Source organism: Falco punctatus (assembly GCF_963210335.1).
Source record: "Falco punctatus genome assembly, chromosome: 9".
NCBI classification, from domain to species: Eukaryota; Metazoa; Chordata; class Aves; order Falconiformes; family Falconidae; genus Falco; species Falco punctatus.
The window spans coordinates 43,876,937-43,904,698 of record NC_137589.1 but is presented as its reverse complement, the minus strand read 5'-3'; the positions used below and the strand labels follow the sequence as shown (position 1 = coordinate 43,904,698).

The window sequence follows — 27,762 nt, the reverse complement described above, 5'->3', positions numbered from 1 at the left end:
AGCTTGTTTTATCCAGTTTCTGCTCTTCATATTATCGTAATGCAAAGGGAAGAAGCTCTTAATGAGATGTTTTTGCAGTGGCGTCATGCACCGCGTTTCTAGGCAGCATTGTGTGGCTACGGTGGAGAACTGACAATGTTCTGCTCGTACATCTTGAGTGGGAGGAGAGGAATAAACACCTCTGAGATTACACAAGAATCCAGCCTTCTGCTCGCTGGGGATGTCTCGCCCTGCCATAGAGCTGCCCCACTGGCTTGTAATCTCTTGCCAGTTTCCACCCTGCTCATCTCCAGCCCTAAATCACCTTCAGACTTCTTGCCACAGGATAGCGATTAGTTATCTTCTGCCACTTAACTTCGGAGATTAAATGCGTGGGGACTGGTCTAGCTGTGAGTACAGGCCACCGTAACAGAAGACAGCTTAGAGCTTTTTCAGTAGCCACATGGCATGACCTAGTTTTTGAGAAGTGACTGGTGATAATAGATGCTTCAGTTCTTATACCCTGTTCAGAGAGTGCGCTATGTATGATTGATAACAGATGGATGGAGGGATCAGTCAGTGAAATGTGTCATCTCTAAGCAACAGTGACCTTTTATGCCTTCCTCAGTGCTGAAAACTGGATGGCTCCTCCAGTGAGGGGGTGGAACTAGTGAGGCATATTAATACTGTTTTGCCTAAGAGTCATAATGGATTGGAGTTTAGTTGAAAGCTAATAAAAGCAGTTAAACAGATACTACTAAATAGAACAAGACTGAGCTTTTTGTCTGATGCTAGATCTTGACAATGAGGCAGCTATCTTTTAATTGTAAAATAAAGTGGCTTTAACAGTATTAGTGCTATATTACTGAAGCATTTGATTTCACTAGCTAAAATGTCAGTGTATGAGATCTCTGCAAAGCTTTTACCTAGTTCAAAATAAAGTAGCTTTTTCAACAATTACATTACTGGTTGTAAAGTATTACAGAAATGAAATATAATGGCTTTCAAATTACATTCTGGTGTGGAACAATCAGCCACAACTCAGAGCTGCTTCTTTATTGGTGTCTGAAAAAAATGAAATTGAGATGGCAACCAGAGTGGTAGTGAGCAGATTAGGTTAGCTTGTTAACAAGGAGGTGCCTTAATCTGAGTGACCACTGCTTGGGCAAGGGCACAGAAGCTGGGGTTGCCCACAGTGGGGAGTGCCTTTGCTGTGTTGGTGGAGCAGAGACCATCCTCATGCAGTAAATACAAGCACACACTTTGATTTCCACTAGAGCAGGCTGACATGTTTCAGGAACAAAGCAGAATGGTCCATGAAAGTACAAATGCTTAAATCTGTCCCATGGGTGAAGCTACCTACGTGTGGGGGGGCGGGGGGGAAGAAAACAAAAATCAGCTTGTAACTGCGGTGCAACCTCATGTTTTGACCTCAGCCTTTCTGGTTCTTAGGTTAAGAGAGCCTGCACTGGACACAGGAGGAAGGCTAGACCCAGTGCCACAGCAGCAGGTGCCTTTGTAGATTTTGTCTTGCTTTTTGCCCAGTGCAAGAGCCCTTTGTACTTTACAGATCAGTGTTCTGAGGAGAGGGGGCCCTGAGGGACTGTGACCACAAAGCAGAATTCTGCATAGTAAAATAATATTTGCTAACAATAGTTTTGTTCTATGCTTGCTTTCTGCATTCTTCTTTTGCTGCGTACTAAATGACACCTGAAGGCAAACAGAATCGGTGCTACTTAACATAATGCTTTGACAAGCTACTTCATGTTTTGACCAGATAACTCTATGATAAATCTACAGAACAAAAAACTTGAATGGGTCTCCCTGGAGGGAAGGATACTTTGATGGGGGAGCAGGGATTTTTCAAAGGCATTATGGAATGGTTTTCTTTTTCTTGCAACGGTGATTAGACATTTTCTAAATGGCCTTTCCCTGGGCCAGATGGGCTATTTGGACTAATTGGCAACTGCCTGACTGTTTTCAGGACACCCGAGTCACTTCCCTCTTTCTCCATCCTTCTGTCACTATGCTGCCGCAGAGATACTGCCATGCGGTGGGTCTGCTGGTGGGGAGGATGGCCCTTTGCATTGCAGAGAGCATCATGGGCCAGGACCCCAAATCACCCTGCTGCTTGCACAGCCAGGCCCAGCATACCCCCAGGAATCTCACCAAACCCGCTGAGCTCCAGGGATTTCTTTCCAAGACCAAATCATTTTTATCATGATGCAGTGTGATGGAGGACTAGGCATTTATAGCTGACTCCATGAGGGCATAAGACATGCAGTTACTCTTCAGGCACATGGATTCTTTGGCAGAACTGGCTCAAATGGTGGTGTCTGTCATAAACACCTGCTGCCTCTCCAAGCGCCCTGCACCTCTAGCCAAGCCCTAGGCAGTTCATGAAGCACTAAGGTTCAGTGATCCCAAGCCCTCATGGACCGGTTCAGTCCTGCTGCAGCCTATGCTCCTGCTGTTAATGATTATGGGGCCTAAACCTCCAGCCCAGGTACATTTTCTTATTTCCATGGTGTTGTCCCCCCAGGGCAATGCTGGTCTCCCACTTAATCTTGCTTCCTTGCACCCAAGCTGAGGGCAGGAGCAGCCATGGGCTGGGGCAGGGAACACTGTGGTTAATCATTGACCTGTATGCGAAAACAGCACAGAATGCATTAATGTCCACAACTTCACACCTAGCTGCTGACCCCACTGCTAGCCCAGGGAGCCAGGAATGGCACTGGGGAGCAGAGAAGGCGTCAGGACAGTGGAACTGAGCATCAGGCCTGAGGTGGCTGCCAGTCACTGCTGAGCAGGGGGACAACGCCATGCCATAGCTGCCTTGGCAGTGTGAACAGGGCACACGCAGGTGGGTTCCTGCTCTTTGTAGCTGCTTTCAGGGCTGTCTGTAACAAGTTCATCTTTATTTACCCATCTGTGAAGTAGCTGCATACCCAGCTGAGGACCCTGGCATGCCTCCAGGAGACCTGGGCACATACACTGCCCAGCACCATGAGCCTGCAAACCACTGACAAACAAATCATCCAGCAGTCTCTTGTCCAAGAGCCTGAAAGCCCAGCCCAGGCTGCTTGCTTCTGCCTCAGCACTTGGCTGTGATGCTCTGGTACAGTTTTGATGACAAGACCTCTGTGGCAATAAATACTGATACCATAAAACCCTCTTTATCCATAATACCCACTAGCTAAACCCAGGCTGTTTCTCTCATCATGATTCACTAACCTCAGTAGCTCCCCTGAGGCTAGCAGAGTCCTTGAACTGCTTAATATTCTGGAGTTTTGGAAATGACACAATTAGCATTGAGTTTTCTTTCTTACAGTAACAGTCTTGTTTCCAGATTAGATAAGACTTTTATGGAGAATTGGAGGACAACTCAAGAGACCTTCCTTTATAGATTTAGGGATTGCCACCAAGGAGGGTTACCACAGTCTATCGGCAGTTTGATTAGCATTCAATATTTTCTAACCAAGGATCACTTGGCACGAAGCAGTGTGCCAGCTGTGCTGTGCCTGGCTCTGCTCAGGTCTTCACATCTGGGTAATACCCAGGTGTGACCAACACCTGCCCAGGGGCAGCCTGGCAGGAAAGGGTTGAGCTCCCTTCTGTCTTTGCTTTTACTGTATTCCAGAAACACTTGTGATACAAGAGCTCTTGGGCGGATTTCAGGAGACATTTGTGCCCTGTGTGTTGTTCAGAATAACCAAGATTCTGTCTGAAGTCGATGGGAATCAGGAATCCTGTGCTTTAGAAAATCCCTCTTAATAGCTGCATCTAAACATTGGACGTAACTGCTGATTCTACTGAGGTGGCAGGATCCTCCAGTGCTGCACACCAAGCCTTTGCTAATAGCCCTTACATGCACATTCCTCACAGCCTTACTGCAACTGACCCCTCCAAGCTCAGTGGCCTGCTCCTGGCTGGAATTGCTGTACTGTTGGTGCTCTCAGTTCCAGACACATCCTTTCTGTGCAAGCCTTGGAGGCTGACTATAAGTCACTGGGCTTTCTGTAAGAAATGTTTTCTCAAGTGGAACTGTTGGAGATCAATAGTATTAACAGCTACACAGAATAAGTCTCCTTGCCAGGGAATAAAGCAGATTATTTCAGTCCCTGACTCTCAGGCCAATACATAGCAAAGCTGTTCGTGAAAGCTGCTGGCATTGAGAGAAGTAGAAAGGTCAGCTGCACCCAGGGCTTGCACTAACAAAGAGTCCTCTGCCATAAAAGAGAACGAAGCCTGATGGCATCTAGCAAACAAGGCATGAAACCTGGTCTGCATATAGCAGCATGCTAGGCAGCTCAGCATCCCTCCGATTTTCATTCTGGTCTAGTTTATAATCAAGAGCTGTTTCTGAATGCAAATGGAGATCAAGTCTTCATTCTAGCTTGAATTCTGCTTGCTCAAAGATAAGAGGTGCCGAGTCCAGCTTCCTAACTGCTGTAGATACACAAAGAAAATGCTGATTTCCCTCATAGGTAGCTAGGAGAAACCACGAGAGAGCGAGCTGGAGGACAGCACCCAAGGTGCATATGGTGTGTGATAGCACGTTTAGAAGCCAAGAGATGGTCCCTCCCTGCAGCATTTACCAAAAGCAGGTGTTAAGTCATGCAGATGTAGCTCCTCCAGATTCTCAACAGCAAACTACATTCCTCCTCCTCCTCCGGATAAGTATCCACCCTCAGTGGACATGCTTAGCATCACTTTCCCCCACATGCTGAAGTCACAAGGCCTTAAGGAGGCTGCAGCCACAGGGTTTCTCCTGGCTGCAGAGGAGCACAGGTGCTGGAAAAGGAGAACCACAGTAGGTCACACCTGGCCCTCTTGGGAGCAGGGGATGGGTTGGCTTAGGTACTAGTTTGAACACCTGAACCACCTTCTCTGCCTTCTACCTCTTAACCTCACCTGCCTGCAGTGAGCCTCAGGAGCACTGATGCTCCCTCCATCCCTGCACGCAGGGCATGGCTCACCCAACTTGCCTCTAGCTGGCTGCACCTCCAGTTGCCACCCTCCTCCTCTTGGACTACCTGCACTAGAATAGCAGCAAGCGTCGTTACGTAAATGAGGAGGGAAACACTGCATTATTCAGAGGCCTGAAATCCTGGCACCTGTCTTTATCTGAGCCTCAGCATGGCAGTGGGACTAGGACATCTCCCCACCTTTGTGCTGCATGGATGTGAGCCCCCACCAGGGCCCTCGCTTAGCACCCCTGAAGCACACTCTAGCTCCCCCCACCCGCACAGCTGCACCGTGGTGGGTCCTGCCTGGCTCCCGTGGCCGTAAACTGCTTGGTCCGAGCAGCTGCTCTGCTCCCTGGAGAGCAACTGTCACAAACGCTTCTGTGAAGGGTCACAGAAGAACTAAAAATCAGCTTTCCATTTTTATTCTCTCTCAATAAACACCAACTCCCAGAGACAGAGCAAAGCAGTGCTGTGAATCACCCGTGTCCCATCTCCCCCTCCTGCTTCCACAAGGGCACCAGCTCCTCTTTTCCCTCTGCACAGCTTAGCCATACCAAGGAGCATCTTCCAGGCTCACACAGTTCATCGATGTGCCACTGTGCCAGCGGCCCGTCAGGCTCACAGGGAGCAGAGGGAAGGGACCGACTCTACAACGGGTTTTGGAGCAAGCAGCAGAAATCCTCGGTGGCTCCCTGCTCATGCCTTCATGCGAGCAGTATCTGGTGGTCTGGCCCTGCTGGCTAGGTGCTGGGGAGCTGTCACTTAGCAGGGGACTGGCTGTAACCAGAACAACTGAATGAATGAAGTAGAAAATGAACATCCTTGCTTTTTGGATGAGAAAGTGACACACAAAATACTCCGTTACCTTCCCACAGCCATGTAGGGGGTCTGAGGCTTTTTCATGGAGCTCTGAGCCTGCCACAGAGTCCTGGCTCCTGCTCTTCTAAGCTTTGTTGTTTGAACAGTGATGAACAAGGTTTAAAACAATTCAGTCTACTAACTTGCCTCTTGTCCTACATACCAGGCTGGAGGGCAACTAGGATAAGAAACATCATGTGTACAAAACCAGGACCTTCTCTATGGGGCCTCTTGACACTGATGTTTATAGGGAAATACACAATTATTGAAGGTATCGCAGTGTATAATTGCAGTTTCACTTCTGAGGGTTATTTCAGGTGAATCTGACCTGCTTCTAATGAAATTAGCACTCTTTATCTGCAGTAACCTAGCAGCTCTTTGAGGCAGGGACCATTTTCACGCTCATGTGCACTCAGTGCCTGGTACATGAGACTGTCGAGGTGGGGTCCCAAGACGCTACTTCATTACTGAAACTAATTAATCATCCAGAGCACTGCAGACCGAAAAGGTAATTTGTTTTCTCCTGCAAAGTGAATAGAAGTAGGGAGTAAAATAAAACTCAGCTTCCCTGTGAGCTGGGGTTGGCCTGCCCAGGCAAGACAAGGGCTGAAGGGCTGCGTGTGGGAAAGCTCCCTATTAAACCTGGGGACAGCAGGGGGTTCCTGGAAGTGACAGTCACACAATGGTGCTTTTGTCAGAGAGGCAGCAAAGGCCAGATGATGTCACCTTGCGCTGGGCTGCAAGGCTGCTTGTGCCTGTTGGGATGAAGCTCAGCAGTATTGCAGTATCTCTTTAACAGGGAGGAGGCAATGAAAAGGCTGCTTTTATCCCACTTTTTTAAAAGCAGGCGAAGAAGCTTTGTTCCAGAACAGTCTGCCTGTTTTCAGAGGTGGAAAAGACTAATTAAGAGCTACTGCCAGTGCTGGTGTCCCCACCAGCTGCCATCACCTGCAGGAGCTCAGCTCTCCCCATGGACATAACTGACCACGTTCTGCTCCACATCCTTTTGACTGGCTCAGAGGAATATCTAAACTCCAGCCATGTCCTTTGCCACCTCACCTTTAGGTGGAAAGATTGAGCCATCCTTAAAGGCTGCCTGAGACTCAACAACTGAGACCTCCAAAGGATGAGATCTCCTGAAGATGGGGAGAAGGGGGGATGAAGAAGGTCTATATTAACATGCCCATCTGAATGCTTTGCAAGGCCTCAGAAAGCAGATTCCTCAGAGGCAAGAGAGACCTGGATAAAAGGCAGCTCTTTCCCCTGCCTCCCCCATACCTGACCACCCTCCAGCCGCTGCAGCCAGAGGCAGTGCCCTCACAGATCCCTGCGTGCAGGTGAGGCAGCACCACTGCCTGCCCGGTCCAAGCCCTAGCAGCATCTCTCCCAAACAGAGGGGTGAGAGGAGGTTCTGAAAGGTTTGCTGACCAGACTGAAGTACAGCCCACAACAATGCCCTCTCTGCTGGCCGTTAGGGCAGCCCTCCTAAAAACCTGTGTTTGTGGGCCCATCCTGTACGACTGATGGATCCCAGCCCTCCCAAGCAGGGAGGCATCAAGCAGATCTTTACCTGCTCCACGCACCTTGCTGCGGAGGAGCAGCCCTCAGTTCCTGCTGATGTAAGTGGGTGCCTGCTTGCGTTTCTCCATCCTCATGCTAAGGAGCGGTTCAGCGTTCCTCTCCAAGTCGATCTACATAGTAAATAGGCTCTTAAAGTCAGAGAGAGCATGGCTCAAGGCTACAGGATGCAACAGGATCCTGAGCTGCTCCGGAGGCGATTGCTGGGTGCCCACGGGGATCCCAGCCCTGCTGGGGATCACAAGTTTGTACATGCTGTGCGGTGGGGATGTGTAATCCTCACCACGAGCGAGGGCTGGAAACTTCTCATTTCAGCTGGCTGCTCTGCCTTGACTTGCCAGGTGAACTCCTGATGAATAAGCAAGCCTCAGTTCCCTGTGTTGGGACTCTGGCTAACGTCTGCCCACCTCAGGGAAACGTTACAGCTCAGGATTCATGTCTGTGAAAGAATTCGAAGCATGGAAAGCTCTTTTCAGGGAAGGTCTTCAGATTAGTCAGCTCCCAGTGCGGCTGGTTTTGAATATTTATGAAGGCAGAAAATTGTCAGGCATGTTTTGCTGAGCTGTACCGCTCCTTTCCTGAAAGAAACATTTTTCCCAAAACGGTGCTCAGAGGCTTGTTTACTTCAGTCTCTCCATGAACCATCACTCCACCAAGGTGACAGGCAGGAGGAGAAGCCTGGCATGATAGCAGGCAGGGTGTCTGCAAGGGAATGTAGAGAGAGCACACCAGCTGTTTGGGATGAAGCAACCTGTCAGTGCTTTATTTCAATAAAATCAGAGTCTTAAAGCTGTTTTGGGGAAGGAGCATCCAGAGAGCCTGGATCCACAGGTTGTTCTCCTCTTATCCACACACTGCTTCCCTGCAGCTTCCAAAACCCTGGCAGGGGAGTGTCGCTTGGTACTGCTTCCTAGGGGATTATTTTTTTCGCCTTAGACCCTAAGTACTGTTGTGGCTTCGCTCACACACATCACCCCAGCGCATCTCCAAAGCCAAACAGGAGGCAGCCAGGTCAGGCATGCCCAGCATTCCTGGTGTTGTCTGGTGAAACCTCTGTCCCTTAAAGAGCATCCTAAAGAGAGACAGAAAACACCTGCATGTCTGCAGAGAGCTGCCACATAGCCCAAGAGGACCGGGCCGAGCTTGCACTCCCTTTTCCACGTACAGACAACTTTCAAGAAGCTACTTTTGGAGCCACAGTTACAGGCTAAGCCAGGAACTAACTGAACACAGCTGAAGTGCCCTCGTGCCGACTGAGGGTTCGTGGGGCACAGGTCCACAAAGACCTGCAGATTAGACCAACTCAAATAGTGCTGACAATACCAAACAGGAGACTCCAGAAACACAAACATTTTCTTAGCTTAATTCAGGGTTTTTCAATTTCCTCTGATGCCTTTCATCCCTCCGCAACCCACAGCGCTGCTCAGCTCTGGTTGCAGTGAGGGGCTGACAGCAAACTGGGGCATCAGTGAAGGCTTTGCCCACCAGACCTCTCATCAGTGAGGTGCTTGTGCATCTCCTTGCACCAAGGCAGCTGTGAGGGGCCACATGCTGCCCTGAGGTCAGGGAGCAGCAAGGGTGGCTTTGCTGCCTCAGTGAGGAGGAGCTGGAAGCCAAACACAGTAACGCGGCTGGCAGGGCAGGGGCCTTGTGGGCCAAGGCCTCATCCCATCATACCTGAGCAAGATGAGCAGAGCAGACCCTGGGTAGCAGCCAGGTTCATCCAAGAGTCCAGATCATTGGCAGGTCCATGCTGATGAGACAGATCTGTGGCCCAGCTGGGCAGTCAGTCTTCAGGTTGGGATCAGCAGATCCATAGCCAGGCACAGCCATGGCTGAGCTGGAGACCAATGCTCTCTTGCACTGGAGCTCAGGAAGCAGTTCAAGGCCCAGAGCTGAGCTTAAATGTGATCCCTGTGCCCATGGGTGGGGGTGGAGGCCCCAGGTGAGGCTGGTCAGGACCATTAACACCTCTTCACGGTTGGTCACTGTGAAGTGGTCAAAGTGAGAAGAGCCAGAGGTGTCAGCACAGTTCATGAGAGATGGTCCCAGCAAGGCAGCTTGGCTTGGTGGGAGGCTGTAGAGCAGAAGGGCTGTTCTCTTGCTAGAGCCAAGTGTTGTGATTCCATAATCCTGGAGTCCATCCCATGCCCCTTGGCCAACCTTTGAGGACTTCTGCTTCCAGCTCCCAAAGAGCAGTTACCCACCTGCCTGGCCAAGCCGGTGCTGGGAAGCAGATATTTTGTGTACCTTAGATGTAGTCTGTTGGGGAGATTTTGAACACGTAGAATGGATTTTGCAGTTCATCCTTCCCTCACAGCTATGCCACAAGTTGTCGCCAGCTCCTGCACCTGAAACAGCATCTGAGACCTGCTGTGCACAGGGCACGGGCTCCGGGCTGGCTGCGGTAATCCTGTCAGTACACCATCGGGGGCCAGTCTGTCCCGTGGTGCTTTCCTTGCCAAGGCTAATCAAAGCTCAGGCTGTCACCGGGGACATCGGCATTGCTGGGTGGGTTCTGTGGAGACAGTGGTTTAGGTGGAGTCCTCAGGAAGGAGCATGTGGAGCTCCCCAGGGACAGGGTGCTGTACTGGGGACCCTGCTGCTGCTGCCCGTGTCTCCTGGGGGTTATCTGCATGAACTGCCAGGCAGGAAAGGACCGATGCTCAGGGGTCCTGGGGAGGAGAGTGTGGTGGGACCTTCTGGTGCATGATCGCTGGGGTCCTGAACCCCCATGGGTGGTGCTGAGAGGGGCGAGGATGTGATGTCAGTCACCAGAGATTATGCTGAGGTTGAGAAGGGGACAGAGGGTTACACTCAAATGTGCAAACTCAGTCCTCCACCGGTCAGCTCCCGAGAACTGTAAAAGGAGGGAAGGGGATCATGGGGCCTGTCAAAGCCTGTGGCCACGAGCCCCAACCTGAGGTCTGGCACAGAAGCGCCCGCAGGCAGCTGCTCCCCACAAACGAGCTGAAGCCACGTTGCAGCACCCCAGCCCCAGCGCCAGGGTGGGGGCACAAGCCTGCAGACGCTGTCCTACATCCACGGAGAAGTCAGGAGTCCTGCCTGGCTCCGCAGGCAGCGAGCACGGCTGCCAGAGCACAGAACTAGGAATGAATAAATAAATCCTGTGTGATGAACTATGGTCACATTTCCTTGCTGCCCTTCCAGGGACTCCCAGAAACCCAGCGGGGCCGGGAGGGCTCCTGAGCCCCCTTCAGCTCGCCACATGGGGAGCGGTCTGCGGTATCTACAGAGAATTTGTTGGATGGTTGAAGGAGCTAATTTAAATGAGAAAAAAAGACTTTGGGTACATTGCCAGCATTCTCCTTGCCTATTGTACTCACCCTTCGGTTTCTGCTTTCCAGTGAACAGTTTTATGTTTCCAAGGATCATAAATCCTTGTTTCTGCACCGGGCAGGAGGTGCGCTCCTGGGCTCCGCTGCTTCCTGCATCGCTTTTGTGTCCGTGTTGCCCAGTTACTGCAGCACAGACCCGGACTATGCCCGGCCGCATTCACACTGGCCACGTCCCTGGGGGCGCGCACCCCGCCGCCGGGCACTGGGGGTTCATAGGATCCAGACAGGCACATGCTTTCCAAGGCGAACAAAGGAAAGGCCATAACCCAGTGGTTTCCAGCCAGAGGCCGCGATGGAGCGGCTACGGCTGGCCAGTGACACCGTCGCTGTGCCGGGGCTGGCGCGGGAAGGTGTGATGTGATGCTGAAGGGGCTGTGGGGACCCATGGGGGCACTGGAGGCTGGAGCGCAGCCCACGGTCCAAAGGATGTGGGAACCGACACCACTCATTTGTTACCCCGAGGCCGCACGCAGCGCTTGGCTCCTGCTGGGAGAAGAAGTCAGGAGTTCTCTGTAGCATCAGTTCCAGGCAGCAGCACACCAAGCATCAGTAATTCAAACAGCAGTCAAGGTAACACTGTGTCCTCATGCCGTGCGGGTCAGTTTGGTTTGAAATTAATTACATTCCTGAACTTGAAATACTTGGATTCATCATGGCTTTAATTACTAAAATGGTGCTTATATGGTATCAGAGGTTGTGTGCTGCAGCAGGAGGGAAGGATACCTCCCTCGTGGCTGGGATGCGGCCGTGTGCCAGCCCAGGAGCGGCAGCAGGGACCAGTGGGTCTTGCCGGGGTCAGTCGGGGGGCAGAGCCGAGCAGATTCCCACCTCCTCATTGCCATGCTCCCTGTGTCCGCCTGGCGGGCCAGGTCTGGGAAGGGACTGGGACTGCTTATTGTTGAGGGGTTGTTTATGGACACATACATCCTGCAGCCTGCCAGGCCGGGACGGGGCAAGGGGAGGCTGGGGCAGGACAGCAGGCTAAGGGCTGGCTGGAGAATTTACAGCTGCACGAGGAAGTCTTCCATTTCCAAGCTTTTGGCACCTTCCTTTGGGCACGCAAACAAAGTACTTACCCGGCAGCAATTGGGAGCACTGATGTGCTCCTGTTCCAAAAATGTGGAGAGCCTCTGCCTTGATTTCCTTTAATACCACTTGGGCTGCAGCAGCAAACGCCGTTTGAACCATGGCAGGGAGCGTGTCCTGGCGCTGCCGGCTCCCTTGAGTCCCGCCCTTCTGCTCTTTGTTAATGAGGAAGATGCATTTTTTGGAAACACAGCCTGCCTCTAAGACCTGCAAACTCTCTGTTTTATGACAGTTTTCATTTGCATAATGAAGGCCCTGATACCTTCAGTAATTAATCACATTAAGAATTGCTTCCTTGAATAACTCTATTCATGCGAGTTGTTCTTAGTGTTGGAAACTGCATATGATTTCCAATGTGCATTAGCCCATCTCTTTCATCAGCAGATGGAAGCTGGTAACTGCATGTGTAATTTATATCTGCTTGGGTGGAATTATCAGATGAAATATGCATTACACGGCACCATTAACATTTCTAGTCATACAGTCTTTAGCTCTTGGGTAAGTTAATATTGCATGCCAGCACTGTGTGGGACTGTATGAAAGGCAAGGACTTGAACACAGAGATTTAAAAGCAGAAATGGAAACTATTCCAGGTCAGACACATCAGATACAGAATTAATGACGCTGCTAAACTAAATGAGATGTGTTGCCCTTTTTTAACATGCATTTTTTTGTAAAATGTCCCATCTTGTTTCCATAGTTAGGAAAGGTGCCAGGCTTGCCTAGTGAATCGCCACATGTAAGGGCAGCTCCAGATCCCTTAACATCTGGAACGCTTTCCTCCATAGGATAGCACAAGCAGGAGGAGAATAACAACTGAATCTCAGAAGGCAGCAGAGAAGATGAGCACTGCTCTGTGCATTTGGATTTGTCGGTAACCTTGAAAAATTTGGGAAATAACATCATATCGATTCAATAGCAAGAAAAAAAATATCAGTGACTAGACTTTGCTCTCTGACGACAGTGCCAGGTTAGTCAGGAGCCTCATGCTAAGGTGTATGTTGGTTTATGCGTGAACATTTTTACAGGAGATAAAGTCTGCTATCTTGGAGTGCATTTTTTCATGTGCTTTTTTGTCCTTATATAAATCACAGTTAATTAAAATACTGATTCCTGCTTGATAGGAAGCAATTAAATGACTGAAGCTGTATCCCATCTGCCTCTCCTGTGTAGAGATGGAGAGTCCAACCCAAGCTGGTGCGGTATGGGCTGGTGGGGCTTTCGCCCAGCACTGCGCCCTGGAGCGCAGCACTCGCACCCAGCTGGCATTACTGCCCTGCATGCTGAGCAGCCGCTGGGGGCTGGGCCACCCTACAGCTCCTGCTGCTTGAGGGTTTGCACCCTTTAGAAAGGATTTTGGGGCCCAGTAACTGTTTTCAGGCCAAGCTAATTCTGCCATGGCTGGGACCCTGGCACCTCTGCTGTAGGGAGCATGCTGGCCCTTTGCAGATGCTCTGACAAGGATGCAGCAGCAAGGCACAAGCATCAGCGGCCGCGAGCTGCACGGAGCAAGCAGGACTGGCAAACTGCTCGGCCTCCTTCCTCACTGACCATGTTGTGGCAAAGGGCTGCATCAAGAGCAGAGCCTCAGGGCACTGCCTGCAGATTGCAAGGGTCAAAACTACTTCAGACACTGTGTGTAGGGTGTATGTGTCGCCAGGGTGGGGGAGAAGCTCTGAGCTCTGCTCCCACCTGCCCCATGTGCCTCCCCAGCCCCGGCTGCCCCAGCATGGCTCAGCAGCTCAGCACCGGCCACAGCAGGGGCAAGGGCAGAGTGTGCCGGGTGCTCGCAGCGGCTCTACAGCTCTGCTTGGAGCTGAAGCCCCCCCATACCTGTCCCAGAGTCAGGCTGGGGTAATGCGGTGTGGTAGCTGGCTGGAGCTCCCTGGCTTTACAGAGACTTGCCATCACTCCTGGCAGCACCCGGAGATGCACTGCCACTGCTCCCGGTTGTTCCTTTCTGTCCAAGAGAGAAAGAAAAAGCATCTCTGCAAATTCCAGACTTGGACTTTGCTTAAAGCCTTTGAGTAAAGAGCCTTGTTTGAATGTAATTGCACCCCTGTTGCTACAAGGGGAAAATACACTGTGTTGCTCTTTCTTGGAAAGCTTGGCTAGTATTTTCCCAGCCATTTGTGTATAAAGAGAGATAAATAGCTCTTTAGCAGGCAGAACAATCTATCCCAGTTTTATTGACATTCATGCAAGCAGACAAGGAGAAACAGTTTGGTGGTGCTGAGCGCAGGGGAGGGGGAAGCTCCAGCTCCAGCCTGGCAGTGGGGCTGGGCTGGGGGCGCTGGGCACCGAGGGGCTGCCTGGCAGGAGGCTGGGAGAAGCCCCCCCAGGTGCCAAGGCTGGTGAGCGCAGCCACCCAGCCTCAGCCCCGCAGGCGTGTGTGTCCCCTGCTGGTCCCCCCCGGCCCGCGGCAGTCTGCGGGATGCATTCCCCACCTCACCCATCATTTCATTCCTCCCTATAAATAAAAAACGTGTATTGCAAATTTAGCTCTGGCTTTACACGCAACGGTGCTATAGATAGATTTTTTAAAGAGCTTGTCTCAGAGTAATAATTCATGGGGAGATCAAAAGGCTATGGTTTAATCCGGGGCCTGTCTGATACCATAAACCTTGCAGAGTGCTAAGAATTCAATGAGCAGCATCAAAAGCCTGATAAACATGAAAGCCACCCAATTTTCTGCCTATGAGGCTGGCGTGGCTTACAATGGGTGCTGAGGAGCTGGAAAGACGCTTATCTTCTCTGCAGTGCTTGGGTGCTACGATGACACGGAGCCACACACCGAGTCCTTCAGCTTCAGGCTCCTGAAAGAGGTGCCTGGACTCCCTTAACATCTCAATTGCTACCTGCAGCTCTGCAGCAATAAGATTTCTAATTAGATGTCTAATTACACAGTGTAGGTAGGCTTCAGGCTGCACTCTGCTGCTTGGCATCACCTTGTCTTCCATGTCTACAAATCGCAGCCTGTGATGATTCTCTAAAGCGATGTGGCAGAGGCATACCAAGGGATAGTGGAGGCTGGTGATGAACTGGTGATGAAGCGGAGGCACCTCCTGTCCCCACGAGCCTGTCAGGACAGCACAGGGTTGGTTCGGTGGCACGGTGCTTGCTGGTGAGGTGGCTGGCTGCCCTCGGGGTGACAAGATGCCCAGAGGGGGCTGCATCACCCTGGCACCTTGGCAGGAAAAGCTTGCAAGCTGCTTCCAATTTGACAGACTGATGGAAGATACAGCCAGAGCCCATCTACAGCCGGTTTTCTGGCGGACCATAACTGACAGCATGCGGAGAGAGCCAAGAGCCATCGGGGAGTCAGGGCAGAGCAGGCACTCGGCTTGGCCATGCTCACGTACGTTTATAGCCTTGCTGCGGCTGCTGGCAGCACGAGCAGGCGGTGGTGTCCCCATGATGTCCCCTTTGTCAAGTCCCAGCACTGTTGACATTATTAGACTATTAAAACGGGGGATTTGTAACCTCTGCTTGCCAGCAATGATAACTGTACATAGAGTTAATCCAAGGGATTTCTTTTTTAATGGATGCATGGTGGCTGTCACTGTAGCTGCACTGCCAGTAACGGGTGTGCTGGTTTAGGTAGCTTGAGGATCTGGCCCAGGAAAGCTGGATTTCAGATAGGGGCTGTGAAAAATATGGAATATCGAAGTGCTGTATTTGGAAGCCAAAAATAGTGCCTAAAATGGGGCCAGTAAGGATCAGCACTGTAAACACAGGTCTCCGTAGTGGAAGGGCTCTGCCGTGCTTCGATCTGTCAGCAAAAGCAACATTTAAAAGCCAGAGATTCAATTTTAAACATAAATGGAGGAGAGTTCAGGCTGCAGACACCTGCAGGTGAGGAGCTGGGTTTTTCTCCAGAGATACCAAGCCCACTGAGGTTAATGTGATTATGTAAACGACAGAGGTATAATTGCATTATTGCCACCCATCTGGCCCTCCCTGCAATTCGTAAGTCATTTTATATTCCCTGTGCATTGCAGCACTGAAGCACAAGGGCACTGGAGATGCCATAAATCACCGCTTGCTGTTTGCTGCAAGTGCCATCTCCCCGTCGGGCGTCTGGTGCCAAGTCCCTCTGGACTAGGCATGGCCAACACATCAGGAAAGTTCTTCCTGGATCCGGATTGACAATCTCTAGAAGTAGTCCAGAGGATCAAGCTCCACTTGTCCTCTCCCAGGGGATGGTCCTGAGAAAGCCAGAATCGTGCCTGGCATCCCAGCTATGGCAGCGGGTCCTTCCCAGCATGGATTTTCTTCACAGGATAAAACCAGTTCCCACTTCCCTCGGCAGGTGGGATTAACCCCAAACCCGACATTTTCATGCAATACACTAATACCGCACGCTGTCTCAGGTTCCCCCTCAGCACTAGCCCTCTTCTAACCTGGGTTTTTCTTCCCACCAGTACGAATTCAAAGCCAAGAACATTAAGAAGAAGAAAGTGAGCATCATTGTGTCCGTGGATGGGGTGAAGGTGATTCTGCGCAAGAAGCAGAAGGTGAGACCTCCAGCCCAGCGGGGGCACTCAGGGCTGGAGCACCTGGGATGTTGGCTTTGGCCATGTCTGGCTGTTACTGCCACTCGGGGTAGTCACTTTAACCAAAACCGGTCTTTTCTTAAAAACCACATGGCATTTTCACAGAAAACACTCAATTTTTCATCAAATAACAAAACCTTGCTGAAAAAAAAGTGGGAAAACTACACTGTGGGAAGAGGATCTTTTTTCTATCAAAAACTATCAAGCTTTCAGGAAATACAGTTTCTTTTTCTTGTTAATACCAGTAAGCTTTTTCCGCACTGCCTGGGCTGAGCACCCCTCAGCTCGTCGCCCAGGCTCTGCTTCCCACCAGGCTGAGCCAGCAGCTGGATCCAGATCTCCTAAGCCCTAGCTCAGAGCCTTCTTCCCCAAAACCTGTTACTCTTCTGCATATTTGATGCTATAAATTAATCTTAGGGACCATTTTCAGCTCTGAAGGCTGTGATCAGATGACCAGATATGATAAATGATCAAAGAACTCTATTTTTATCCAAGACACTGATGAAACAGCCATTGCTTATATAGTCAAGTTGTCGCCTGGATTTTGGCTTGTGACAAACGCACCGTTCGCCAGGGTTCCTGCCCATCACCATGGTGGAGCTTCATTTTTACCTGACTCACTGTAATTTTGTTTCTGCCCTCTGCTTGCAGAGAAAGGAGTGGACCTGGGATGAGAGTAAGATGGTGGTGATGCACGATCCTGTGTACAGGTATGTGGCAGGGGATTTACACCAGTTAGGTCCAGTCAGCCCCCAGCGATGCGTGTCCATCCTCCCACTTGCTGAGTTACCTCCACCGAGGCTGACTTTCCAAAGGACTATGAAAAACTAACAAGGTTGCAGAATCACGGCTGATGGGGAATCCTTTTCATACATTTTTGAGAGTGAGATGGACTGATCCAGCTTTGAAGCTGGCTCTGCTGTGAGCAGGGTTAGTCTAGGTGACTCCCCAGAGGTGCCTTCAACCCGAATTACTCTCTGATTCTGACCCTGAAGACAGGCTTCCCACGGTTCTCCTTCAGAGCACAGCTCGCTGCGCGCTTCTGAAGGGCCTTACTCCAAGGTGTAAGTGCTTACGGGGAATTAACCCACACAGGACGTGGTAAGACAGCACTGACTTCCCATAGCACCTGCCATGGGATCTCAAAGTGTTTTGGAGACCACAAGCCCCACGCAGAGGTTTACACTAAACCTGATGCCTCAGGAGTCATCAGGGATGGCTTCCTTGAAGGCGATCCCAGCGATGGTGCGTAGCCTGTGGACACAGGTAAGAGCACAGGTTGCACCAGGGTGTCAGATCTCTCAAGGGAATAGTTGTACTGCCAGTGCGACACCCACAGCCCTGAGGACTGGGGTCACCAACACTGGTTTTCTGGGTCAGAGCCCTTGATGAGGAGACAGAAGAAGAGGATGTGCTGGTGTGTTATCCGTGCCTACCTCTTCTGATGTTCTTTAAAGATTATTACAAGATGTGGTACATCAGCAATAATTGCAAGTTCAACACAAAAACGTTTCCAGTGACAGGAAAGAGTAAAAGAAAAAAAGCATTTCAAGAATCCCTTTGGTTTCTTCTCTATTCAGAGCTGACCTCACTTGGCACATTTTTACCCAATTAAATCAAACCTAGAAAAAGGTCTTTAAAAATGGTTTTACAGCACAGGGAGGAGAGGCAGCCTGAACAGAAGAGGGAGAAATCCCCTGAGTACACTCCTCATCCCTGGCAGAAGCATCCAGGGGACGCTGGCTTTGGTGCTGTGCCACCTGCCTGCTGCGGCGAGCGGCCCTGCGCCGGGTGCCGGGGTGGGCAGCACCTTCGCTGTGCAGGCAGGCACGCCACGCTGCAGCCTGGGCAGGGATTAATTGCTGGGACTAAAAATAGCCATGTGTTTTCCAATACTATAGATTTTTTAGCTTTCCCACAGCATCTTTAAAAAGCTTTTGCCTACTTCAGAAACCAGAAGGTTTTCCATCAAGTCAGAAACACTCTATAAATCCATCGCCTTGAAAATTGCAGGAAGGGCCACGCACCAGCACAGCCTGGGCGCTGCGAGCCAGCCCATCCTGGGGGCACACAGGAGCCTCCAAGGTTGTTGGGGGTGGGGGGGCAGAGAGCCCCTCGGGTGTTTAATTCCCTTTGTCCCTCTCCCACCTAGAATCTTCTATGTGTCTCATGACTCACAAGACCTGAAAATATTTAGTTACATCGCAAGGGATGGCGCTAACAACTCCTTCAGGTGCAACGTCTTCAAATCGAAGAAGAAGGTAGGATGCTCCCGAGGCTACGGCTGGATCATCCCTGGGCGAGAGGTCTCCGGGGGGACCTCACACCTCCCCATGCAAATAACTGCTGGGTTGGAGGGTACCGATCCCTGGGGAGAGACTGAGGCAGCACTGGTGCTGGATGTCCCCGAAAATCCATGCCTGGCGCCTGTCCCCTCTTGGCCAGCCCGGGCCGGGGGTGCAGTGCACCTGCCTCAGCCCACACGGAGATAAGAGCATCCATCTCCCGGATCGGGGCACCGAGGGCTGCCCAGGGTCATGTCTAGCGGTGGGCACTGCTGGAGCCCCCCCCGCGCAGGCACAAACGTGGCAGCAGCCAGCGTGGGGCAGCCCCGGGGTGGGAAGCGGGGGGAAGGCTCCCAGTTTGGGTCCCATCGGCGGTGGGGCAGCAGCAGCGTGGCCACGGCAGGGCTGAGCACACCCGGGCTTGCTCCGCAGAGCCAGGCGATGCGGGTGGTGCGCACAGTGGGGCAGGCCTTCGAGGTGTGCCACAAGCTGAGCCTGCAGCACGCCCTGCAGAACGCCGACGGACAGGCGGATGGTGCCAGCGACAAGTCAGCTGAGGAGCAGCCGCTGGAAGGTGACACAAGGCTCCCGTGGGGTGCGGGCAGACCCTTCCCTCCACAGCAGGGATGCTTTGGGGTGGGGAACTGCAAGGTGGCGTGTCCTTCACAGGCCACCTTGTGACAGCGTCGGATGTGGGGCGTGGGGAACCTGCCCTGTCTGCCCACTCACCCTGGGCACCAGGAGCCAGAGGCTGAGCCCCCGTGCCCAGCAGGCTGAGGGTCTGCAGGCACCAGCCCCTCGCCTGGCCCGTGCCCTTGCTCCTGCCCTTTTGCAGCACACCGAGATCTGGAGCAGGTCCTGGCCATTGTCCCTGAGCTGTCACCCTGGCTGCTAGCCCTTCTTGGGGGGCCTGGCTTCTTGCTGCGATCCCACACGGGGCGGGGGGGCTTGGGTTTATTTATCTATCTCGTCTGAAGTTCACCAGATAAAGGGCTCCAAGGTCACGGATGCAGACAAGGTTGGCATCGACTCTGACGGCATCTGTGTGTCCGAGAGGGGACCTGGAGAGGTGCCAGGTGCCAGGGGGGACCTGGGCGTGCTGAAACCTGGGCAAGCCTCAAAGGATAAGAACTGCCAGGTAATGGGGGGTAGGCTGGGGGACAGTCCCTGCGCTCTGCCGCTGCTGGGGTCCCACTGCTTGGGGCCACTATATCACAGCTTGATTTGGAGGGACTTCCATGGCGACCCTGCTGCAGACCACCCTCCTGGCTCCCTGTTCTCGCAGCCCCCGTGGCAGGACAGGGTGCTCAGCTTCCAGTTTACGCGCAGCTAAGCTGCATCTCAGCGCTGGGGCAGGGAGGAGAGGCGAGAGGCATGGCGCATGGCTGAGTGGGTTTCAAATGCAACCCGGGAGAGCCCACCAGGGCAGGCAGGGCAGAGTGGAGGGGGGCTCTGCTGGAGCGATCGCACAGTGCTAGAAAGTGATGCAGGACGCCCCTCCCGCAGCAGCAGCCGCATAACAGGAGGAAACTAAGAGGAGGCATCTCTCTGGTGAGGTAACTGTATCCTCATCATGTGGGGTGGATTTCTGTGCCCCCAGCGCTGCTCTGTGGTGGTCACTTGTCCGACTGCCCCCAGCAGCGATCCCCAGCTCCCCTCGCCCCCCAGGTCCGGGGAGCAGCATCCCTGAAGGGAACGCAGGGCGCGTTCAGCATGAGCAGTGGGTTCGCAGCAATGAATAGCTGCTCTGCAGAGCTTCTCTGTGAGCGCTTCCCGGCGGCCTGAATAGCATCGCTTCATCTCACACAATCGTATCGCTTGCAGGGCCTGGCTGAAAACAGCTGCCGTGAAATGCACTCAATGGGACTCATTTCCGTGGCGGGAAAAGCGGGGCTGCCTGCGCTGGGTGCCGGAGCTGCCAGGCAGGGGCGGGCAGGGGGCAGGAAGGGCAGCGGCTGCGGGGCAGCTCCCGGGGGGCACATTGTGGAGGGCACTGTCCTAAACCAGCCCCACTGTCAGGGGGGATGCTGCTGGCTGGGGGGGGCATGCACTCCCTGGCTCTGGGCTGTGTGCTGAGACCCCCAGTGCTACGGAGGGCCAGGTGAGCCACGCAGGGGGCCACCGCATTGTCCCCGGGGCACGTGAGGTGGCTGCAAGGTCACCCACCCTGTGCCAAACTGGCAGAGCCTGAGCTCTGAGCACCGTGCTGGGGTGCAGGGGGCTCACGGCTGGGTTAGGAGTGGCTCTGAAAGCAGTCAGTGTGTGCACTGCCCTTCTCACGCCGGGTATCTCCGAGGGCTGGGGCCACTGCAGTGGCTTCATGTGCTGATGGCCCTGACGCTGAACTGCTGCTGCCACTGGGAAATGCTTCAGGCAACAGGATATGGCCCAGCCTGGGCAGCCACCTCACAGGTGGGGTATCTGGGTCACTCCCTGCCATCTCCTCCCCGGGGACCTGCCCTCCCTGTTCCAAGCTACGGGCCAGACGCAGACGATGCAGCCCCTGCCAGCTCTCTGGGAGTGGGAAATGCGCTTTCCCAGACATCGCAGAGATGCAGAGCCTGACACCAAGCCCAGAGCTGCCCCCTGCAACAGTCCCTTGGCGCCAGGGGTGCGGGGGTCACTGCCACGCTGGGGTCAGTGTGCTGGGGTCAGTGCCGTGGGGAGCCACAATCCAAATCCCAGCCTGAGCTGGCTGGTCCGCTCACCCTGCCCGTTTCTTTGTGCCCAGGATGCTGAAAACTACTCCCTGCACCCAGCCAGCTCCCAGCAGCTGCTCAGCCCCAGCAGCCCCTGCTCCTCAGCCTCCATCACCCCACTGGCCTCCCAGCACTGCCTCCAGCTGCTCCAGCAGCAGCTTCTCCAGCAGCAGCAGCAGACGCAGGTGGCTGTGGCCCAGGTACACGTCCTGCCCCTCCTCGGGTAGCATCAGCCCTTCTCCCCTCCCTGCCCCAGCCTCCAGCCAGGCTGGGCTGACGGCGGTGCCAGGTGGGAGCAGTGCAGGGAGCTCGCAGCACAGCTCGCAGCGTTGCTTACTGCGTAGCTCACAGCATCCCCTGCAGCATTGCTCACAGCATTGTTACAGCACAGCTTACACCGTTGCTGGCAGCATAGCTCCCAGTGCAGCTCCCAACATAGCTCCCAGTGCAGCTCACAGCGCAGCTCGCAGCACTGTTGGCAGCACAGCATGCAGTGTAGCTTGCAGCATTGCTTGCAGCGTAGCTTGCAGCACAGCTTGCTGCATTTCTTGCAGCATAGCTCGCAGCGCAGCTCCGCCCCCGCCACGTTGCTGGCTGCACAGAGAAGCCCAGGCCACTCGAGCAGGGTCGCAGGGGGCGGCGGAGCCACCAGCCCCCGTCTCACCCCACTTTCGGCAGCCCCCCCCCGCGCCTGGATCCCCCGCCGGCCGCGGAGCCCGCTTCCCGCGCCGGGCCCCTCCGCAGCGCCGCCCCCCGGCCCCGGGGCACAGCGGAGCCCCTGCCCGCTCCCACCCGCCCCAGCTGGGGGACTCGGGGGCTCCGGGGGGAGGGGGTGCCGCAGCGGGACCGGCAGGGGGCGCCGGAGGGCCGCCGCGGCGGGGGTGGCGGGGCTGCCCGCATCGCCCCGGTCCGCACGGCCCCGGCCCGCATCACCCCTGCCCCGCATCACCCCTGCCCGCACGGCCCCGGCCCGCAGGTGCAGCTGCTGAAGGACCAGCTGGCGGCCGAGACGGCGGCGCGGATCGAGGCGCAGGCCCGGGTGCGGCAGCTCCTGCTGACCAACCGCGACCTGCTGCAGCACGTCTCGCTGCTGGTGCGGCAGCTGACGGCGCTGGAAGCCCGGGAGGAGCAGCGGCAGCCGGGTGAGCGCGGTGCCCCCCGCTGGCACGCAGCCTGGGGCGGTGGGTGAGACCCCCTCCAGCCTCACCCCGGGGCAGGGGGGGTTGGGTGCTGGGGTGCCCCCAGCACCATCCCTCTGGACCATCTCTGCACCCTCACGATCCTGGGGAACAGCTGGGATGTTCCCAGCACCATTCCAGCAGGCTCGGGGAGGGAGGAGGCTTCAGGGCATCTCTGCACCCCTTGCTGTCACGGGGAGCAATTGGGGTGATACCAGCACCAGCCTACCGGACTCTGGGGGACTTTGGAGCATCTCTGCACCCCCTAAGGTCCTGGGAAGCAGTAGTGGTGCTCCCAGCAGCATCCCTGCAGAGCATATTTGCACTCCTCGTGGTCCAGGGGAGCTGCTGGCTTGGAGGTCCCCAGCCCTTCACGCACCCCTCATCCCTCTCTCGCCAGTTGACCGCTCCTTGCAAAACCTGTCCCTGGCCCAGTCCCTCTCCCTGAACCTGAAGAACCACTACAGCTTGGACATGCACCTGCCATCCACCTCCACCCCCGCCAGCATCCTGGGCAGCCCCGTGGCCCCCGGCTCGCTGCCAGCCCTGGGCCCCGGGGACTCCTACCTCAACCTTGTCAGCCTGGAGAGGGGCAGCCACCGCTACAGCAGCAAGGAGGGGGACGAGTGCCTGGCAGTGCTGGAGGGGCAGGACGGGCTCAGCCGGCGCGTGGAGGGCTCTGAGGTCAGCGAGTTTGCACTGCTCAACGGGAGCAGCCGGCAGAAGGTGGACGAAACAGACAGAGGGGATGAGGACAGGTAGGATGTGCCACTTCTGTCTCCCCCTGGCTGGAGCAGGACCACCCTGAGCAGAGCCTCCCACTCCCCACTGCTGCCCTGGCAGGGTCCCACAGTGTGGGCCACGTTTCAGAGGGCTGGTGGCAGCAGGGGCTGGGGAGGAAGAACACCGCCGTGTTCTGGGCGCCCAGGGGCAGGGACAGGCAGCGAGGGACCGTGCGCTGGCTCCGGTGCAATAGGCTGGGGCAAGGAACCCACCGTGTCCCCTTGCGTGGTTGCTGCCTGCCCTGCGCCCATCCCCCTGCCACCAAATGGTCGTTGCCACATCACCCCAACTCCAGCATTTGTAGGCAGTGGGTTGCACTGACAGGACCTAGCAAAGCTCTTCTGGAGAGCCTGGGGCAGCCAGCCCATGCCCCCCTGCAGGTAAGTACCCATCACCTCCTCATTTTGCTTTTGCTTCCTAGGCGGCAGCAGCCCATTCCCAAGCTCAACCCGCCACCACCCATCCTACGCAAAAGGTCAAGCAAGACCTCCCCGAGCCTGGAAGTGGAGGTAAAGCCTGAGAGCACTGCCCACATGAGCCTGCCCAGCCCCAGCATCTCCAGCCTCACCAGCATCGCTGCCAGCTCACTCACCCTCTTGGACACTGAGGCAAGGACTCCTGCGCGGAGCGCTGCCTCCAGCATGGAACCCATCCCTGCTGGGACCTGCCAGCGCGCTCTGGGCAAGGACAGGACTGGAGAGAGAGGGCAGATGTCCCCCCTGACCAGCATCCACGACCCTGCAGCCAGCGAGGCCCTGGCCAAGGACTTGGTGGCCTTGGCCAGCCCCACGGACAGCATGCTGCCCTTCTCCCCTGCGGATGACACCTGCTTGCACATCAGCTTCTCTGAAGATGAGCTGCTTGAACCAGAGCTAGACACTGCCACGGGGCCCAGCAGGGTCCCCTCTTAGAGGGACCACAGTAGGTGGCAAGCTGTCCCTGCAAGCCTGTCCTGCCTGGCAAGCAGTCCCAGCAGCTCTGTCCACACTGCTCCGCTGGCCCGTGCTGGGGTTGGGGACCCCTGTGCCTGGGATGGGAGGCAGATCCCTTTGCTGTCCCCATCCCACGTAGCAGCACCTCTCACCGCATTCGGGGCTGCCACACAGGATGCGACCTGGCCAGCCCCTGCCCTCCATCTGCACCAGCTCACACTGCCTTCCTGCTGCCCTGTCCTCCCATCTGCTGCCTGTCCTGTCCCTGCTCACACAGCCAGGGGTGCCGCACAGGGTCCCTGCCTCTGGGCAGCTCTCTCCACTGCTGCCTGGCAGAGGCACAATTCATGTTCATCACTACATCCCTTCTGCTGGCCTGGTGGCTGCAGGCAGCCCTGCACCAGCCCCAGCCTTCCCACAGCAGACGGGTGCCTTTCCCAGCCCCCGGCAGGGCATGTGCCATCCTGCCAGGCAGCTCAGGAGGGCAAGGAGCTGGCAGACAGCATTGCTGAAGAGCATGCTGCATGGGGGTGGCACTGGCTGGACTTGCTGTGAAGAGATTCCCACCCAGCCAACATTCCCCGTGGGATGCTCCACAGCAGAAATGTCCCTGGGAGCTGAGTGTCAGGAGCCCCTGGGCAGGGGCACAGCATGGCACAGGGCTGCGACCACCCAGACACGAGGCTGCTGCGCTGTCACTAACCCCATTCAGCGGTTGCCACCTGCAGCAGCAGTACAAGCAGGACCATGTGGCACAGCCACGCTTCTGCTCCCTGCCCAGCTCCGCGAGGTGGCTGCCACCAGCCAGGTCTCTCCAGGGCAGCCTGTGCCCACCAGCACCACGCTGCATCCAGGCCAGCCTGGCTTTTGGGGACAGCAGCCCCAGCATCGCCTCCCCACGCAGCAAAGCCACCACTGCCTCCCTCCACAGGTGCCTTTTCCCATGCCCCAGCACCCACTGCCCCCGCAGGCTGGGACCACCCCCCAGAGACCACTAATGGTGTGCAGAGCTGGTCCTGGAAGCCCACAGCTGCTGCAGGTGAGCACCCAGAGGGAGGGTGCTACCCATGTCTTGGGGTCTGGGAGGGAGAGCCCTCCTGTACCTCTCTCCGAGCTGCTGGTGGCTGCAGGCAGGAGGCTGCTCCATCCAGCTGGCGTTAGGGTGTTACAGTGGGGTTTGGGTTTGGTTTTGGAAGCGTGAGTTTCCTGGGATGAGTTGGGATTTAAGAAAGAAGCCCAGCTCTGGGGGAAGGGCTGAGGTGAGGCCCTGGCGGGGCCATGTGTCCTCTTCAGCCTGGGCAGGTTTTGAGGAAAGAGCTGAGGAGATGCTTGTCCACCTCAGCTGTTTACAAGAAGGCATTGGGAAAGTGTTGGAGGGTCGAGTTGGGGAAGTGTGAAGCAGAAATGGAGACCCCGAGCAGCTGCGCTGCCTTTTCCTGGGACAGCGCTGCTCCCACGGGGGAGATGGGGGTGACGGGACGTGCACCCCAGAGCCAGCCAGGGCCATGCTGGAGCTGGCCAGGAGGAGCCAGGTAGGGGCTGGTGGCATCACCACTGGGCTCTGTGCCCAGGGCTTGTAAAGCTGCAGCTGGGCTGTCCCGTAGTGCGATAGCGACAGACCAGCCCGTCGGTAGGAATGAAGTACACTGCAGTTCGGTAACTGACTTTTAAAGAAAGAAAAATAATAATAATAAAGGTGTCTGATTTGCAAAGCCAGTGCTGTGGTCTCTGCCCCAATGGGGCTGCACAGGGAGCCCCACCCCACGGCGCTGCCCCCAGGTGCCCACCGCCCAACCCCCCCCCCCCCCCCCCCCCCCCCCGGGTATTCCCAGAGAGGAAAGATCCCAACTGGGATGAAGGCTGTCCCTGAGCTGCCAGCCCGCTCCCTCCCTGTCCTACAGCCCCAGTTCAGACACAAGCCCCAGCAGCACCCCTATGCCGTGCCTGTGACAGCAGGGGGTCCTGTGTCCCCACGCACAGACCGGTCCCTCGGTCAGGGATGGGCCCATTTCCAGTGCCTGTCCTCTGTCCCAAGAGCAGCAGCACCTGCACCAGCCGCATGGCACCAAACGCTGCGGCAGCCCCTGCCCAGATGGGCAGCCCCTGCACACAGCCCTGCTCCCCGCATACCCCTTGGCCCTTTCTTGGCCCCGTTTCTGCTCCTGAAAAGTCCTGGCCCTGACACGCAGGGTGGGAGTGCAACGAGGGGAGGAGGCAGGTCGCAGAGCCCGATGCTGTGGGATGGGGCCAGCCATGTGCCAGAACCCCTGGCTGCCTGCAGCCGGGGGGGCAAGAGACCCCTTCCCCTGTGCGGCATCCTGGCCCCTCCGAGGTGAGGAAAGGATCACTCCGTGCCATGGGGAACCACGATCCAGCCATGTGATCCAGCACCAGCACAGAGGCTCCAGGATGGACGGGATCCCCAGCTGAAGGGACACAGCCCAACCCTGGGTGATGGATGGACCCAGCACCCCGGACCTCTGCAGGGGTCTTGGGGGCCAGTCTCCATCCCTCCACAGAGTGGCTGCAGCCTCCAGCACGACGACGGAGCTGGGAGCCCTTTCCCCAAGCCCATTGCAGACATCTGCCAGGGGGGGCTGCCCACACGGGGAGGGGGCACTTCGAGCCCAGTGTCTTATTATGCTTCCTTCATGGGAAGAAACTTTTTCCTTTGCTGTCTGGTAAGCTGCTAGCAATCATCAGGCAGGCAGGTGGTAAAGATTCATATCCATCAAACAATGCCATTTAGTTTGTAACCTGTGACTAAATCTGGTGTTAGCTTTAATTTCAGAGTCTGCTTTAGGGCTCGCTTGTTAATCTCTATGCAAAGCAGATGAAATGAATATGCAGCATTTTGGATGTAATTGTACGGCTTCAATTCAGCACTATAATTTTCCAAACAGGATCTTGCAATCAAGCTTCTATTCATTAGTGTATAAACAATTTAGTTTCTCAGCTCTCCAGTATGCCAATCATCTCAATGGAGTGAGCATCTCCAACAAAAAGAGGAGGAAAGTTTCCTTTGTGTAACAGAGGTAAAAGTTGCTCTGTACTTCAGACAATTCCCTCCCGGCAGATCCAGGCTGTTCCCACGGAGGTGGCTGGCTCCTCACAACACTGACCGGCTGCAAATGGCATCCCAGGGAGGCGATGCCCTGGTGACTTCCCAGCCAGTGTAGCCCCAGGTACCCCAGCAGTTCTGCGTGTGGGACCCCAGCGGGCAAGCCCAGACCCCACAGGATCTGGCCATCCAGGGAGGTGCGACCCTACAACACCTCTGGCAACGCTCAGAGCTCCCCAGGAGCAGCCCACGGCTCTGGGGAGGGGACGGCCACTCCAGCCAAAGCCCCCTGCATGTCCCCATCTCCCCCACACCTCACACCCCACGCCAGCTCAGCCTTCCTGGCCGGCACCACAAGACAGGGCACCGGGGAGACCCCATGCCCAGGCTGAGGGCAGCTCCCCTCACGGAGGGCAGGTCCAGCCTGGCGCGGGGCTG

General features: G+C 55.2%; 1 protein-coding gene across 2 annotated transcripts in view; it reads left to right on the top strand.

The window, feature by feature from the left end:
- Positions 1–26,061, top strand: part of LOC308069853 (carboxyl-terminal PDZ ligand of neuronal nitric oxide synthase protein-like) — a 42,780-nt gene extending 16,719 nt beyond the window's left edge. Inside the window, exons 3-11 of one of the 2 annotated variants that reach the window (XM_080402885.1) lie at positions 16,255–16,347; positions 17,038–17,096; positions 18,539–18,647; positions 19,104–19,245; positions 19,649–19,809; positions 21,403–21,570; positions 22,347–22,512; positions 22,949–23,306; positions 23,753–26,061. In XM_080402885.1, the coding sequence (XP_080259011.1) occupies positions 16,255–16,347; positions 17,038–17,096; positions 18,539–18,647; positions 19,104–19,245; positions 19,649–19,809; positions 21,403–21,570; positions 22,347–22,512; positions 22,949–23,306; positions 23,753–24,242 (1,746 nt within the window). In that variant the 3' untranslated portion in view covers positions 24,243–26,061. The remainder of the gene's footprint in view (positions 1–16,254; positions 16,348–17,037; positions 17,097–18,538; positions 18,648–19,103; positions 19,246–19,648; positions 19,810–21,402; positions 21,571–22,346; positions 22,513–22,948; positions 23,307–23,752) is intronic. The other variant, XM_080402886.1, reaches the window with a different exon arrangement.
- The last annotated feature ends 1,701 nt before the right edge of the window (positions 26,062–27,762 follow it).